We start from the raw sequence: 18193 nt of genomic DNA, 5'->3' as shown, positions 1-18193 counted from the left end.
TTGTAGTCCAAAGGCCGCCCTGCATCCCGCCGCCATCTTGGTTCCGGGGGGGCCCGCGCCGATGCCGGACCGCCATGTTGGGCCAGGGAGGGATGAGGCCGCAGGCGCCATCTTGGTTGTGGGCCACCTGCCTTGATGTGCGGAATCCGGGCGGGTGGGAGATGGTGCATCACCTTCGGCTCTCTTAGAGAAATGAAGTGCTGTAGTTCTCAGGGGTTAGGCGTATTTTGGAGACAGAAAGCAGTCACCCGTAGGTAGCAGCATCAGCTGCAGTTATGTTTTGGAGCAGAGGGAATGTCCCCATAGCATGTGGTTCTTTTCTTTATTTTGATGTACAGTAGCTGAGAAGGCAGTTGTTTTAAGGTAAGTCTTTAAGAAAAGAAAGGTAAGTTGGTGAACACAGAAACGGTAAACAAAAAAAAAAAAAAATAGAAGTAAAAGATTAATCATACATTGAAAATCTTTCCACTTCTGTATTTTGTTATTATTTCTTACCTTGCCCTAGGTAAATTTTAATAACCCAGTAACACTTAATTACATGTAATCTCTTCTAATTGTTATTTTGTATATCTAGGCTATACTACCTACGTTAAGAGAGATTCTTTGAAGTAGGTACCCCCAAATACCGGTTTGTAACTAGCAGCCAAGTATGTTATGAGTCATTTGAGCTTTTGAAACACCCCAGTGATCTGAGGCTACCGGCTCCCTGAGGGATGCTTTGACTGATTATGCTGAAGACGAGAACAGCCTCGGTACTTCAGCACAGTGGTCCAGAACTCAGTTCCCTGCCTTCTAGAGGGGGTCGGCAGCAGATGCCTAAAGATGTGCAGGGACCGGGCACACTGCAGCTGAATGCTGTCCCTTTGCTTTGAGTGCAGTAGATTTCCTAAGCCTGACGTGGTTGTCTTTTCAGTGAATCTCAGTGACTCTCTCCCCAAGTACTTGAACTTGTGAACTTTTTCATAGAATCACAGAACTGTAGGAGTCGGAAGGGACTTCTGGGGGTCATCTAGTCCAGTCCTGCTGATAAAGCAGGTTTCCTATGGCAGGTCACACAGGAAGGCATCCAGGAGAGTTTTGAATATTTCCAGAGAAAAAGACTCCACAGCCTCTTTGGGCAGCTTGTTCCAGTGCTCTGTCACCCTCCAAGTAAAGAATTTTTCCTTCATGTTTGTATGGAACAAAATGTATTCCAGTCTGTGCCTGTTGCCCCTTGTCCTGTTGCTGGGTACCACTGAAAAGAGCCTGGCTCCATCTACTTGACTTCTGCCCTTTGTATATTTGTAAGTGTTGATAAGGTCCCCTCTCAGTCTCCTCCAGAGTGAACAGCCCCAGGTCTCTCAGCCTTTCCTCGTAAGGGAAGTGCTGCAGGCCCTTAATCTTCTTTGTGGCCCTCCACTGGACTCTTTTTAGTTCCCTGTCTTTCTTGAACTGGTGAGCCCAGAACTAGGCACAGTGCTCCAGATGTGGCCTCACAAGGGCAGAGTAGAGGGGGAAGACTGTCTCCCTTGACCTGCTGGCCACGCTTTTTTTAATGTGCCCCAGGATACCATTGGTCTTCTTGGTCACAAGAGCAAACTGCTGGCTTTTTTTTTTTTTTTTTCCATCAACAACATAATTTGGCAAAGTTGTGCAGGTCTAGCTAGTATTCATCACGTGAAAAGCTGTTTATTTATTTATCTAATTCCTACCAGTCTCTGGCTGTGTTGCAAGTGACATCAAACAGTCCATTCCCATCCATCTTCTCCATACAATTCATGATTTTGTGGACCATTAACATATCCCTTTGTGTTATTTCTTCTTCCCTGCCGAACCTCCCCAGATTGTTTTGTTGTTCTAAATGAAAAAACTATTCCATGTCTGATTATTTTTATTTTCCTCCTCCCGAGGTTTCCTAGTTATAATATATATGTATTCTCTGACTATACAAAATACCTGAATCTTAGTCCAGCCATGGAGCTGTAGTGTTGCAACCTACCCTTCTCTATCTACTGAGCTCCTACTGCTTCTTTGCTTCTTTTCCCACCAAACTGCTAACTTTTGAATAAGGCAGCATTTAAAGTTGGCATGTTTTTCTCAGAAAATGCATGAGTTAGCTATTGAAATTTAAATAGGTTCTGTTATGTCATTCACTAGAGATGAATCAGTGATGGCTTCCATCCCGCTGATTTCTGTCGATACCATTAAAACCTCAGAACTTCCGCATCTTATAAGATATAATTAGTAAAGACCGCTTCATAAGCAAGTTCATATTGGAAGAGGTTGTCTGATCATTCCTATGGCACTGGAAGGTTGTATGAGCTGCGTGTTATAAATACTTAGTATGCCATACTGGAGAACGTTTCCTTGTCTCCTTGAGCGAGTGTGTTCTTTGGATTTATGCTACCACAAATGTAATCCGAGCAGCTGCAAGCTTTCTACAGCAAATATTACAGAAGATGAGAATAATAAAGTATCCTGAGGTCATTCTAACCTCTTCCTTTCAAATTTAAACAAAACCCTAGAGTTTTTATGTACGTTAAAATTACTCCAAGCAGAAGATCTTGTATTGGAATGTCTCTTTTAATGAAACTTCAACCACATTATCACTGGTATAAGAAAATATTTGTTATCCAATGGATTTTGATGCCTGTCTTTGGCTTTGGGGCTTGGAGACTTACTTCGGAAAGATGGTGATGAATACCAAATTATCTCTGAGGTATTTCTTTTGATAGTTACTTGCATGAAGTTGGGTATACCGACACCTTGTTAAGGATGTAAAAGACATACTTCTCTCAGAAGACAAGCGGGTGTGGCAGGTGAGGTTCTCTCCATGTCCCCTCTCTTCCCCATCCCTTAAGAAAACATCTCCCATGTAAAACAGGGTAGACCAAGCAGTTGTTAGAAAATAAAAGTATAAAGAATCTTCCTAGTAACTTGATAGAATCATAAAAAATATTAAGGTTGGAAAAGACCACTGAGATCATGTAGTCCAATGCCAACCCACCCCCACCATGCCCACTGACCGTGTCCCTCAGTGCCACATCTCTATGTTCCTTGAGCACCTCCATGGAGGGTGCCTTCACCACCTCCCTGGGCAGCTGTGCCACTGCCTCACTGCTATTTCTGAGAAGAAATGTTTCCTAATATCCAACCTGAACCTCCCCTGATGTAACTTGAGGCCATTCCCTCTCATCCTATCACTGTTACCCAGGAGAAGAGGCTGAACCCACCTCACCACCACCTCCTTTTGTGCAGTTGTAGAGAGCAATGGGGTGTCTCCTGAGCCTCCTTCAGACTCAACAATCCCAGTTCTCTCAGCTGCTCCCCATAAGATCTGTATTCCAGGTCCTTTACAACTTCCTTGCCTTCTCTGGACATGCTCCAGGGCCTCGATGGGTTTCTTGTAGCGAGGGGCCAGTGATACCTTGGAATGCCAAAGTAATCCAGATAAAACAGAGAGACAGGGTGCTATAAAACTCACTTTTGGGCCATTTCTGTCCTATGAGACGTATATCCCCACATAGAACAACTCTTACTGGGATTGCACTGCTCAGAGCACCAGCCGTGTGAGGATGTAACAACATTCAGTTTGGAGGCACTGAGCTCCTCTGAGCTTATCTTGCTGGGCTTTCACAAGGAAATCTATGGTCATGTGATCCGTTTTCTGTCAGACCAGTCCCGGGAGGGGAACATCTCGCGCCCTCGTGCCTCGTTCTCCGCCGGCAGAACCTCCCTTGCGCCGCTCGGGCGGGGCTCCCCGAAGCGGCGGGCGGGAGGGCGCGGCCAGGCCCGGCACCGCCCGGGCGGGGCGGGGCGTTCCGGGGCGCCGCTTCCGCCGCGGTCGGGGCCCGTTGCGGCGGCGGGCAGCATGCTGAGCCCGCGGGAGCGCGGCGGGGAGCTGGCCCGCTTCTACACGGTGACGGAACCGCGGCGGCACCCCCGCGGGCACACCGTCTACAAGGTCACGGCGCGGGTGAGTCAGCGCCGCCCGGGGTCCCGCCGCCACCGCCCGGGCCTCAGCCTCGGCCCTCTGCCCGCTCCCCGCCGGCGGCCGCAGCCCTTCCCTTCGCCCTCCCCGGCCGGCCTCAGCGGCTGCTGGGTCGGAATAGTGACAGGGACCCCTGTCTGCGGGGCTGCGTGGGCTTGGGCCTCGGCCCTGTGACAGTGCTTTTCGCCTCCATCTTCCCATTGAAGCCCGACAGGGAGGAGGAGTATGTAAATACGTGGAGAAAGCTGCGAGGAGAGCGGGAGTTCAGGTCACGGGTTGGTGGGTGTATTGAGACCACCAGAAAGGACACGATCGGATGGCTGTGATCGTGTGGGTGCTGTGTCTGTAGATGTTCTGCCTGGGAGAGCAGTGTGTATCCCTTCCCCTAACCTTGGCATTCTGTACCTGTCTTTATGCTGTAGCACTCAGGTTTTTTGAGCACGATCACATTGCATGAGATCACTTTGTAGAATTAAAGATCTATTTATTTTTACTCTTATTTCCCTCCCCCCCTCCTCACCCCAAACGAGGGCTGCTCCAAAAGTAATGTCTCCTATTCTGATGTGTTGGCAAACTGTGTCAGAGGCAGATGATGGTGGTACGGCAGTAGAGGTTGAACCTTTCCACCGAGATTTCGTTACATGGAATACAACAACATTACATGTTGCTGCCGTGTGACAGATGGCAGCAGAGGGGCACTCTGACAAAATGGCGTCTGACATGGGAGTGCGTATGAAGCAAAGGTATGGAATTGGATTCCTCCATATGGAACGACGGGCACCCACTAATGGTTATCAACGCTTGTTGAACGTTGATGGAGATCAAACAGTGGATGTGAGTATGTGAAGCAGTGAGTGGTGTGTTTCAGAAGAGATGAAAGCGATGTGAAAGACAAGCAACATTCTGGACAGCTGTGCTGATGCAGGTTCTTGTTCATTGCTGGTGAATATGCATAGCTAATGGTAGTGATTGAGTTGAAAAATAGTGGTCTGTAGCTGAGAATTTGCTCTGTCAAAGGGCGTTGTTGTTCTGTCTGTTGTATTTTCTGTGGAAATAAATTGCAGGCATTACTTTTGGAGCAACCTACATATATGTATGTATACAAACCCAGATATGGGACATGCTTGATACATCGTTTTTAGTCAAATAAACTGTACTTTTTGTTAAGGGCTAAAAAAAGGTGTTTTTTTTTTTTTTTTTTTTTTCCCTCAGAGGTTTTAATCTGAAAGAGAAAGATTAGGTTGTGCTTGCAGTCAGAGAGCCTCTGGATGAGGATTAAGGGGATGGATTGCAAAGCAGATGTTGTCATGGGTGTCTGCTATTGACTGTCCTCCCATGATGGTAGTACAGATGAGCTATTCTGTAGGCGATCAGGGGGAATTGTAGCATCGGCTGAACTCATCCCTATGGGAGTCTTCAACTTTTCAGACACAAACAGCTGTGACAACTGAGTCTGGGCAATTCCTAAAGCAAGTCAAAGATAATTTCCTGTTGCGAGAAATAAGTGAGCCAAGTAAGGGGGAAAGGTGCCTTCCTAGAGCTGTTGTTTGAGAACAGGGAAGGCCCTGTGGGAGAGGTGTCGGTAGGTGGCTGTCCTGGCAGTGTTTGTGGTGGCTGTCTTGCAGTGGTTGTGTTCAAACATTTTGGAGGGAAGAGAAAAAAGGTCAACATTACCACTCTGGACTTAGCCTACCTGAGCTAGCAGTGTTCCCTGGGAATCAATTTTGTAAGGTTTGAGGGGATTACATGCAAGCTGGTCACTCTACAAGCACTGCCTTTTAAAGTCCAGCAGCGGGCAGTCCCGCTGTGCTGTAAGTCAAGCAAGTGGGGCAGAAGGCTGACCTGGCTGAACAGGGAGATTCTCTTGGAGCTGGAGCAGAAAAAGAAAATATGTGATCTCTGGAGGCAAGGTGGGGCTTCACAGTAGGATACAGAATGTACACTGGTGAATGTGATGTCAAACAAAAAGTCTTTTTTAAGTATGTCAATAGCAAGAGAATATATGAGGAGAATATTGTACTGATTCTTGATGAAGATGGTCACCTAACAAGTAGTGATGAGGAAAAGGTGGAGGCATTTAATGCCTTTTTTCCTCAGTTTTTAATATTAATGATGGAACTTGGGCTGCTTGGTCTTCAGCGTTAGCAAACGATGACAAGAGAAGCAGTGACGTACAATTTCAGTGACCACAAATGGAAAGGAACATCTGTATCAGCTGAATGGCTGAATGTTTGCAGGCCTATGCACTCTGGCGGGATCCCTCCAGGGCACTGAGGTGATGTTGTACCTGGACCCCTCCCACCAATTTGCCAAAGGCTGTGAGGGTCTGGGGAGGTCCTTCTTGTCCCTTACGGTGTCCTGTGCACAATGTCCAGCTGCGAGACAAAATGGGTTTGTGCTATGCTGGGTGATGAACTGGCTCCATGTAGAGCTCAAAGGGTCGCAGTGAATGGGGCTGGCTGGTGGCCTTCAACTAAGGAAAGCAATGGGTGCTATGCCTAGGGCAGAGTAATGCCGGACACAGGTGCAGAGTGGGAGATGGTCACAGTAAGTGATATTTTGGTACCTGCAGACTCGTTCAGGAGCAAGCTGTGGCTAACTAGTGGGAAATGACAGCGTGTCTCCATGTCCTATAAGTTGGAGCCATGCTGGTGGTGTGGTTTTCCATGAGATGCAGTTCAGAACTGAGAAGCATGCTGGCTGCAGCAGTTTTCCTGCAGAACAAGGTGTTGGTCAGCCTGTGATCTATGCAAATTAAGCTGAACTAACCAGAGATCTTTCATTCTTTGATGTGTTTGGATGTTGAAAGTCTTTAAAGTGCAAAATTATCTAATTTATGCAGCAAAGCATGTGTTTTATTGACACGTAGAAACACAAATAGCTTTTGTCTCATCTCAGTAGGTCTCTATCTGGTAATCTGTTACATAGTACTTGAAGTGAGGATTTGAAGTGTTAGACATTAGACAAAATGAGTTAAAAATAATTCAGTGAACGTATCTGTTACCATCCCTTTTTTTTCCCCTCCTACTCCCTCCTGTTCCTGCAGTGCTCTGGCTCCGTGGCTGATATCACAGCACTACAGCTGCATTGGCTGAGCTGGTGCTCAGCAGCTTTGGGGGACCGCCAGGAAAGAAGCGGGGTGGGTCTTCCCCTTGCATTGAATTCCTTTCTGACAGACCTGGGGCACTCCATGTGCTCGTGGAGATGTCTGATTCTTTTGGTGGTGCATGAGTGAATCCTTTCTGAAACTACACTAGGGCCACGTATTTGTAGATTTGATAAGTTAACCGTAAGCACAGAAAGAAGTATCAGGAAATCATGATACCAAGAGAATTGTTCATATGACATCTGAAAATGTGGGCTACTCATAAGTTCAGAAGATCGAGAAGATTACAGTTACTAATTAAAATTCAACTGAGTTACATTGGCCATCTGCGGGAATAGGAGTAGGATATTCTGAAATACTTAGCTCAAAGGTGAGGTACGATCCTTTTATGATCTCTCTTTTCAGATCATAATGCAGTAGTTATGCATTGCTCAGCTCGTTGATGGGTATCCCAATGATATTTTTAAAATAGATGGAAGTTGCTTGCGTTAGAGATTTGCAGAAGGAGCCGATTGCATTGATCCTTGTGGGAGGACCAAAAAAGTGCACTGAAAATCTGGGGGTTAGTAACACATTTGCACATCTCTGGATTGATTGTAGGTTTGGTTGAAGGGGAAGACCTCTTTTGAGGTTGACCTTCAGGAAAGGATATGAAGAACAAAGTAGGATGACGCATTAATTATTACATACTGACTTAAAGTTGGCAGGACTGGTAGATATAGAAGGCAATGTAACATTATAACAAGTGTGGAACAGGGCCTCTGGGTTTTATTCCAGATTCTTACTAACTGGCTGGTAATTACTCATCTCGCTGGGTCTCCTTCTGCCCATCTGGTGACTTCCCTAGCTGCCAGAACTGTTGTAAGGCTTTAAGTAAAGGTGAACTGCAAAGCCAAACAGCTGGTGCGCGCCCTTTGGTCTCCTTTTGACGCACAGCCATGCCTATGGTACCTTCTTTCCTCAGCTCTACAGGTTCCCTACATCAGGTACGCCAGCTGCTGGAAGAGAAGGGTCGGAATAGTTCACCAATGGTACACAGGAACTGGCTGGTAGTGAATGAGGTAGCACAGCCACAAGGTTAAAGTTTGGTAAAGTTGCCAAATGTGACATTAGTCACAGATTTCCTTGGATTGAGGAAAAGCTGGGAAAGTTTTGTCAGTGCAGGCTGTTAAAGGGACTGACAGCTGAGTGATGCTCAAGGCCCACGGGATGGTGTTTTAGGCTGTGGAACGTGAGTCACCTCAACTCCTTTAGCTTGCCCCTGTGTCACCAGTTCACAGTGCTCATTGTTTCAGGGTGTGTCAGTGTGTGGATAGTCTGAGTTCGGAGTGAGACTGCCCTGTTTATCTAACAGGGGGCTAATTATTGTGCTAAACAGCTTTGGCTGAGTTACAGTGAAGGATATACTGAGTGACACAAGGTAATTGCAGTTACGAAATAAAGATACCCGGTTTCGATGTGTGTGGATGTGCTCTTACTGTCGCTTTCTAAGACCGATACAGAACTTGGATTACGAAGGCTTTTGCAGTCAATGTTTATTTATGGAAAGAAATCCTGACAAAACACAGGCTTCTTTATGGTGTGCAGCCAAGCCTCATTTTCATTGCGATTTTTCTCTGGACAAAGTCATTTATAATTAATTAGGGAAAGAGCATTTAAGCAGAAACAAATACGGAAGGATGGAATTAGTTGCGTACGGACATGGCTGTAAGTGATGTGAAAATACTGTCTTAATGAATACAAAGCCTTGCATTCACAGCAAGGCTGTGTGTGACTTGTATTAAGCTAAGCATAGCCTTAATTAGCTCTGCTTAGTGGGAGTAATGTGATCCTAATATGAAATAATAGGAGAAGATGGGAAAGATGAGGGGGGTGTGCTCTGTGCAGCTTTGTTCTGCGAGATGCCTTCTGTGCTGTTGTGCCTGGAATGTCCATCTTGATTTCTCATCCCAGCAACGGTCTCTGCTGCTGGAACTCCTTACCATGCTGTGTTTGGATATTAGACTTCTCTGAAACTAATGAAAATGGTTCTGAGTGCAAAGAGAAATATACAAGTGCTTGCCTTTGTCCAGGTTTTAATTTTCAGCAACAAATCATTGCATGTTTCCATTTGGAATAGGAAAGCTGAGCGCTTAATGTTTTTGTTTTCCTTTTCAGATTGTTTCGAGAAAAAATCCAGAGGATGTCCAGGAGGTAACAGTTTGAACTTGTGCAAATGTCCTTACGTGTCACATTATGCCTTTTGATGTATCTTTGATGTAATTTAGCAATTTCTGTGTATTTTGTCGTCGTAATTGTGCAAACACTTTTTTGTATGTTTCCATCTGTTTTTTGCTTTCATACCTGAAAACAGTCGCTGGTGTAACGTGTTGCAATTCTGCCCTCAGTGATGAATGCGACTTGAAACAAAGTCTTAGGGAGAAAAGTGTCTTTTGATGACAAAAAGGCTTTGATAACTTTGCAAGCTCTTTTCTCAGGGCTGGAATTGGCAAATTGATGGTTACTTAACTCCTACTGGTAAAATTAGAGATCAGTCTGCAATCCAAGTCTTAGGTCTCAGCTGTAGGTATTATTCTCCTCTTTAACCAATGCTTCATGGAAAAGCCTACATCATTACTGTCTGTTAGTGAACAGGGAAAATGGAGGCGCGTAGGAGTAATTGAGGGAGATTAGACTACAAGTCATATATTATGCGTCTCTCTTTGAGGCTCCTTAAGTATTTTCCCGTGATGTACTTTGATAAAACTTTTGAATTGCTTGCTCTTTGCCTCTTCCAAAAAGGCTCTGAATAAGCCTTGTGTCTCTTTAATGCCTCAGAAATCTATTTTTTTTTTCCTTCTTCATTTCCTCTAGACTAATGACTTAACATTGCTGATACTATTATGATGTACATGCAGTATCTTCCTTCAAAAGCATGACCTTACAGCTTTTCAGACATTGAGTAACATGCATATGTTGAATTTCTGGTGCAGTCTCTTACCACAGTTGAGGAGAACCTGGATAGTTGATGAAAGAAGAGCCCATAAATGAATTCATTGCATCTGTATGGTCAGACATGAGTTACTGATTAGTGGCTTGGCAGAGGTGAGACTTGCCTGCTACACCCAATACCCCTTTGTTGCATCTTTCTTTGAAGTCTTGAGGATGAGACAAGCATGAGCGTTCATGCTTTTGGCTTTATTATTATTATTTTTTTTAAGCTATAGAAGATTAAAGTAGTCTATGAGAATCAGAGTGCTCATGGATCTAGTAGTAGACCTGTGTGACTGTGACTTGTAGCTCAGTCTCCTCTTCCAGAGAGACTTCTGAGTTGAGCCTATCCATGTGCGCCCTCTGCCATTACATTAATCTTCATTTGTGGCAGAAACACTTCATAGCAGCTGTTGATGAGCTGTTCCTCAGAAAAATACATTGAATGTCTTTCAGCTAGTGTACTACATGAATATATTTTAAATAATTTTGAAAAAACAGCAAAACCATATCCTTTAGTCCTTGCTTTACTTTGTAGGTGTAGGTTAGCCTTGCAGGATTGCGCAACATGGAAACGTAGATGTGCCATGGACTAATTGATCATTTTTCCACTTTGCACTGTATTAAAGTAATTATTTTGCATGTGATAGCGTGGTAGTGTGATGCAGTTTTGTTATAAGCATCATCTGAAAGTTCCTAGTTACTAAAAGCAAGACTGTAGACTGTAGTTGCCAGAAGGGTGAATCACGGTGGGAAGACAACATACATTGGGAGCTTTGCTGTTATACTGACTTCCTGTGAAGCATAAGAATTGTGGGCAGTGTTTGAAGGAAAAAAAAGATGCTCCTAATCTGCTCCCGCTGAAAATAAATTACCTCAGTTTTATGGAATACTTAATTAGAAATCCAACAGACAGAATTTTGTATATACAACAACCCTCTTGCTTTATGGCCTCTCTTATGGAATCCCTCCCCACTTGGCCATGCCTGCCTACATTTTCAGAAGTCTCTTAATGGCACTGTTGTGATGCTAATAAATGAGTTACGTATGTGCAGCTGTATGTAAGGCCATGTACAGTCACCTCAATTCTGCTTTCTGTCACATCTTCTAATTACACTTTAGAATACTGTTAATGCACTGTCTCTCCCACTGCAGCCATCCAGAGTTCAAGATGTCCCCATCTGTTATTGCTGGGACAGGAAGGAAGATAACTTGTAAGGGATTTCTTCTTGAAAGAATGAAGTTAATGCAAAATTGTATGTGGAGGAGTTAATAGATACTGAAGGGCTAGTGGCATTTGTTTCAATTTCATTGCTTCTGGGTGTTGATGATGGCAACATGGCATATGAAGGAATTCTAGATAGGGCAGTCATGGTGATTTTTCATTTTCTTTTTTTCCTCCCTTATTTGCTGATGAGAAATGGTTGTTCGTTGTGGAAGACAGGGATCAGATGAGTTAATAGAGATCTACTGGCTCTTGCTATGATGGGCACACCTTATTGCCTTACAAGTCTAACTTATGTTTTATGATATGTTTGGTGTGCTTTGTTGGGCCTCAAAGTATAACACGTCCTTTCTCCAAATTTGATTTCTAATGAGTATATTAGAGTGGGAGCTTTGCTAACTTTGCTGAGCTGCTTGCATGCAGAGGCATGATTTCCATGAGCTTATGAAAGAATTTAGGATGACCTTCGCTCATTTGCTTTACGGGCTATTTATGTTTTCTCCTCCTGGCTACTGGGAGATCGCTTGCAGCAGCAAAAAAGAATACTTCTTAGTGGAACAGAACTTAATGCTCTTAATTTTTGGCAGCGTTTCCCATCGTCTCCGAGTACTGACTATATTGCAACTTGATGTTTTCTGACTTTGCTTTCTTAAGAAAAACAAGCAGTCCTAATCACCTACTTTCTGGATATTGGATTAAATGGAAGTACAGCAGTAGAAAATTATTGTTTCTGGAAGTCAAATCACTAGTTAGCTTTCTTGGCACATTCTGTATTTAATTGCCTTGCCTGTTGAACTCCATCAAATACTAATTGCAGCTCAGTTCTGGATGCATGTGTGTGGTAGGTGGGGCTGAGTCAGGACAGCTACTTTACACATAGTTAAATTGATGAGGTGGATAGAACATTGCCTTGGTAAAGCTTTGCGTATCCACTCCAAACAGTCCTATTGCCTTATATCTGCATTGTTCCGTAGATATGACTTGCATCCACTGGCAATTGGAAGGCCTCTGACCTGGTGCTTAAAAAGAAAAAAAGAATTACTCTAAAATCAAACCTTTTACTTATCTCTAAATCTGATCTCCTCGAAAAAAGTAATTTTTTCAGTTATGATTGCTCATGAGAATGCAACTGGTTATACCAGAAATATTTGGAATATTTAAAATGGTGTTTAGTTGTGTCAACTTGATTGAGACATTTGACTGATGAAATGCTGGAATCAACTTATGAATTTATTACACTCTCTTTGTTTTTCTTTGTTCTATACTAGTCACTTTACATTAGTGTTGAGTTTTATTACGGTGGCTTCATGTATCTAGCCAAAAATGCCTTTGCTCCTTTTTTTTAATTAATTTATTTTTATCTTGTTAGCAAACCCGTTAGCAGTCAAGTGTAAATTGTATTGCTTGCTTTTTCTCCTTACTGATTTTACTACTGGGTTTCCTACTTTCTCAAATGGAAGGATACAAAGAATGGGGTGGAAGAAGGATAATGTAGATTCCTGGCTGTGAGAAGGCTGCTTCTTTCTGAAAAGGGCAGATCAGGAAAATCTGTTGTAGTGAATGCTGGCCTTGCATTTCTGAAGTCTGGAGTACAAAAACAATTGTTCAATTTTTTTTTTTACCAGGATTATTAGTAATAAAAAATTGGGACTTGCATTTGCACATGATCAGCATTTTATATAGATGCATAAATTATCAGCTAGTTTGTAGTCCTTGGTGCTTAATGCTCTGTCCACAAAAAATCCTCTGTCCATAAGATTCCATAAGAATCCTTTAGTTGTACTGATTTATTTTCCTACTTTTCTCTTGCTGTTGTCTCTTCTCCATACCTGTGCGAACCACAGCATGCTGTTGAGTTTTGGATAGTGAAATGCTCCTATTTGGCTTTTTTCCCCCCTTCTCTTAGTGGTTCCCTGTGTAACTGGTTTGCATTGTGGCTGAAACAATGCTGCTTTCACCCTCTGTGTCCTTTTTCATCTTTAATTTTTAGTCTGTACACTATAGTCTTGTTAGCCAAAATGGGGGGTGGGGGCAGGTAATGAACCACTATTTTTAATGATTGTTACAGTTGTCAGTTCAGATTGTATATTTTTGTTAAAAGCGTTTGCTGAAGGTAGTGATCTCACTTGCTTGAAAGTACATTTGTGCTGTGAACAATGACCGTACTAATACTCCCTACCTCTTTCTGTGCTTCAGATAGTCGTTTGGAAGAGATACAGCGACTTTAAGAAACTGCACAAAGATCTCTGGCAAATTCATAAAAACCTCTGCAGACATACAGAACTCTTTCCACCTTTTGCCAAAGCAATAGTGTTTGGTAAGCATGTTTTCTTCCTGAATTGCTGAATTGTATTGATAACTCAGTATCCACGAGTACGTTTTGTTTTGCAGCTGCATGGAAAAATCTTTTGTATGTGCTTTTGTACTCAACTTTTTGGTTTGTTGTGAATGTCTTACCAATAGGTGTGCTGCTATCACAGTTTGGTAGTTTTATTATTATTTCTAAATGGAATTGCTTACGTGCTTGTGGATTTTAGAGGTATAAGTGCAAATGTTTATGTAATATATTCTATAAAAGTCTTTTACAGTGAGGGTGGTGAGGCACTGGATCAAGTTGCCTCAAGATGTGGTTGATGCCCCGTCCCTGGAGACTTTCAAGGCAAGACTGGATAAGGCCCTGAGCAACCTGATCTAGCTGTGGTGTCCCTGTCCAATGCAGGGGAGTTGGACTAGATGGCCATTAGAGGTCCCTTCCAACGCTAAGGATTCTATATCTGTAAAACGTTAATTCCCTGTTTTCAGGAGCATGTTGTTTGCATTAGCTTTGTGAACAGTGCCTGAACAATGAACAAAGGCTATCATATATAGACTGTCTGTTTATTGATGAGTTATAGTGTTGGAAAAAATATATATTTAATGATAACTATCTCTTGTATACTCTTTTGAGATCAGCTTTACATAAAGCTATTAATTATTTCACCAAAACAGCACATAAGAGGGCTGTGACTCTACATGAGAAATACAAGGCAAAAACTAATTAGCCAAAAACTAATTAGCCATAAAGGGTCTTATCTTTCATCCAGATGAAAATCATCAAGAGTACCTATAGATGGCTTTTCACTAAAGCGGTATGGCTCTGTGTAGAACTCCATATAGAACCAATTACACTCTATCAACTACTAAAGAAAAAAACATTCTATGACTCTCAAGTTAAAACAAACAAACAAACCAACCAAAAAAAGGCCATCCAAACCTCCTGAGTGTTAAGGCTTAAAATAACATTAACATTAAAATGTAATATCCTGTTGTGTAAAGCTGTATTTTGAACCTTATCTTGCTGGATGTGCAATATCTTGAGCTTTAAGCCTTTTTGTTGGGTAGTGCATTGCGTTTTTAACAAGTTTGTATGTCTGCTGTGCATTTTGCACTTTTCACAGCATTTTTCATATTTTTTTTTCTCTGGCATTTAATGTTTGTGTGTTGACTGTTTTTCAAGTTTTATGGCACATTTCCTCCATTTTTGGCACCTATGCAGTGTGGTTCTTTGTGCATTTTTGCATGTGGAGTATTTCTCAGCTGGGTGGGCCTTTAGGTGTACTCTTTCTTCGTGTTTATTTTTTTGTGTGTCTTTTTAAGCAGCCATCGTGCAGCTGCTGCATGTTTCCATATGTTCCTCGTGCAGTGTTTGTAGGCATGCATCTAACATAAGCTTTGCATGTTTTTCTTTCACTTGTTTGTGTGTTTTAGCATCTGGCATGCATTTGACACTTTTGCCATGCACTGCCCACCTTTTCACGTGTAGTGTGTTTTGAGGTGCATCCAGTGAGTGTTTTTGCTTGTTTTTTTTTCCCATGTATAACATTTTTGTATGCATTTAACACTTTTTTTTGCCCTTTCGTGCACCTTGTTTTTTTTTGCATACCTTATTTGCATTTTTAATTCTTTTTCTATTGCACAGTGTTTTTTGTTGGTGTGTTTTTTATTTTAAATTACGATTTTTGGGGGGGTAAATGTGAAAACAAAATAACAAAAAGCCCCAGCCCCCTATGACTTTGAGATAGGCAAACCTGCCAGTACACAGAGTGCCATAGCTGGGGCGGTTCAGTCACCCTTCATTCAGCAGTGCTGTTGTGCAGCTCTGGGCCGTGGTGCTGTAGACGTATCTGCTGGCAGCCCTCTTTTTTCTCCAATGTCAGAGAAACAGTAGGAAAGTCCCCTGGAGGCAAAACCTCCACCTGCAAAGCACAACTTTTCCCATAGTTTCAGGACCAAATTCTGCCAGATGTAGAGTTTTGGCTACTTAGTGCTGCCATGCTTATTCTTGTTGACTGCTAGGCATGGCGCTGGAATGTTTTAAAGAATATATTAACATAAACAAGTTGAAGTTGGCTCGTAACCCATGTGCAAACTACCCTCAGGGGAAGGCACTGACTTAGCTTGCTATTGTTAGAAATGTTCAAGTGACGGGCAAGGAAGCTGAGCTCTGGTGTAGACTTCACGGGTCTCTGTGCAGAGCTGTGTAAAATTCCTAGTTTAAGTTTTCTTTCACAACAGGTACATTGCACACAGCTCTTGGGTCTTTTCATGGTTTATTTATGAAGTTGGACGAGGAGTAAGCTTCACTGTTCTGTCAGAACTTGTGCGCAGGTGGTTAAATAGAGACTGCCGTATTACTTTTATCTTGAGATGATTTTTATGTCTGATTTACAAACCAGAGTGCTCGCTGGAAAAGTTATTCACAGAGCCAATATTTGCAACCTATAATGTAATTTCAGGTAGAAGATATGGCTTCTATTCACAAGGGAGGGGGAAGAGAAAATACAATGCAGGTTGGAAAGAGTACGAACTTCTGATGCCTTAGGTAATTTTAATTGGCAGAAACACAGATTTGTGAGCTGTTACTGTAGTACCTTTATAAACAAGGGAAGAATAGAATGAAATCCCTTCTAAAATACATCTTTCTTCTGTATGGAATGAACAAACGTAACTGCAGCATACATTCAAAGAGGAGGAAATCTATAGAAGGACTCAGTGTAGTTACTGACGAAACACTCTTTGAAGTTAAAAACCAAACTAAGCAAAACTCACTGAGTTTGAATGAAGAATACAGGAAAGAAAAAACGATGTAAAAACAAGTTTAAAATAATTCATAGGTAGCAGAAAGGAACAGAAATGTCTTATTTTTTCCAATTTAAGATTTATCTTCATTAAAAACATAAAATTTTACAACAGCTCCTTCTGCCTCTCTCCTAAGCATGATAGGTGCTGTGTGTTTTATTGCCACCTAAAGCATGTATCTCCAGTCCTAGTATGTTTTGTAGTAGAGAAAAAGTGTAGCCTTTGTGGATGCTGAGCTTTTGACAAACTTCTTTTCAGTCTTGTTCAGTTCAAGGTGAGCTGCAAAGCATACCTCTGTTAAGACCCTCCCTTTTCAAGCTGCTTTAACGAAGCATTTCTGCAACGTTTTTTACTGTGGTGATGTTTTATTTGTTGCAGGTTTTTAAATTAGTTATCTATGAGCATTGCCAGTAGTTGCCAACAACATGATCTCACTTATTTTAAATGCATATGCTTTAAATAATGTTTCATATTGTTTTGTGGAGAGTATACTTTACAAGTGGGCACTGTTGGTTCAGACAGTTGAGTTTATTTGTTCTAAAAGTGTTAAACCTCAGCAGAATCTCAAGTGCTGCATTCAGAGTTTCAGGAGGCGATAGAGTACTGAGAAGGATTTAGAAATGAATAGGTCATGCTGTGCTGCTCTATCGGGGATAACCAAAGATGCGTCACGCCTGCAGAATTGAGCTGCCTTGCACGTTCTACAGCACAGCTTTTGAAAATTAGAATCTGCAAGTGTGTGTTTTTTTTTAAGCTGCTCACTTCGAAATATGAGACTACTTATGGGTGAGGGAAAAATAAATCAAGTGAGGGATAGAAAAAGTAGAATGAACTTTTCCACCCATGTTATGGGTGATCGTTTGGGCCTAATGATGTTAATGAATTTGTTGTACGATGAAATTGCACTTGAGATTTCCTAAAACTCTGGAAAGCTGTGATCCCTGTCATGAAGCTTTCATTTGTCTAAGAGATGTGAAGAACGGTGGAAATTACATTGACATGGGTGCAGGAAGATATCATGTAGGCTGTGTCTGAAGAGTCAGATGAGTATCTGAGTACTTCTGAAAGTCTTACTGAGAATGGAGAGACCAATCCAGGTGTTGAGCAACAGGAAAAGTATGGGAGTGGGATGGAGTTCAGTAAGGATGTCTGGGAATGGAACTGCTGCAAAGATGACAGTCTGTGAACAAACCAGTGCCAAATAATATTTTTCCATCCCATGAAGTCCTGTAGTTCTGAAACTGGTTGTCCTGTTAGTGCATCGTGATGCCGATGAGCCAGAAAATGTGACAGTGACTAATGTTTCAGTGGCTTTATTCCAACATACATCTTAGTGAATTTTGTTTTAGCTCAGCTCCCTAAGAAAATAGGGCTTATATAATTGCACTGTCAGAAAGTCAAATCTCTTGCTCATGTGGATCAGCTAAATTTGAGAGGCAGGGTGCTGCAAACCTAATGATGTTTCTGTGAAGTGTGTGAAACAGCATCCCAGTGAGTAGGGTGCCCACGCTGCGTCCTCCTAAGGGAAGGAGGAGCCAGTTGCTGCCTGTTGGACTTGCACATGAGCAAGTGTGCTGTCAGCCTGTAGGCTTGAGTGCATGCTGCCTGTGCCTGGTGGAAGCTTGGAGAAGGTGAGGAAGAAGAAAGTCACTTCTTACTGGTTTTGATGAAGGAGTATAATGGAGAGAGAAGGATCCCTGGAAAACCAGGAAATGGTATCTTACAGAATCACTTTCTTGTGCAGATTGTACATTTCTGACCTTGTTAGCTGCTAATTTCTTTGTAATCAATTTTCTGATGCATT

General features: G+C 42.5%; 1 protein-coding gene across 6 annotated transcripts in view; it reads left to right on the top strand.

Annotated features, from left to right (window-relative positions):
- The first annotated feature begins 22 nt into the window (after positions 1-22).
- Positions 23-18193, top strand: part of RPS6KC1 (ribosomal protein S6 kinase C1) — an 89086-nt gene continuing 70915 nt past the window's right edge. For 3 of the 6 annotated variants that reach the window (XM_025148969.3, XM_004935324.5, XM_004935322.5), the window contains exons 1-3: positions 3788-3955; positions 9234-9269; positions 13468-13588. In XM_025148969.3, coding sequence (XP_025004737.2) covers positions 3851-3955; positions 9234-9269; positions 13468-13588 — 262 coding nt within the window. In that variant the 5' untranslated portion in view covers positions 3788-3850. Of the gene's footprint in view, positions 364-3787; positions 3956-9233; positions 9270-10048; positions 10161-13467; positions 13589-18193 lie in introns of those variants that run through there. The other 3 variants (XM_046939647.1, XM_015283891.4, XM_046939648.1) reach the window with 3 other exon arrangements.

The sequence above is a fragment of the Gallus gallus genome, chromosome 3, assembly GCF_016699485.2.
Source record: "Gallus gallus isolate bGalGal1 chromosome 3, bGalGal1.mat.broiler.GRCg7b, whole genome shotgun sequence".
Lineage (NCBI taxonomy): Eukaryota > Metazoa > Chordata > Aves > Galliformes > Phasianidae > Gallus > Gallus gallus.
This window is presented reverse-complemented; position numbering and strand designations above follow the sequence as displayed.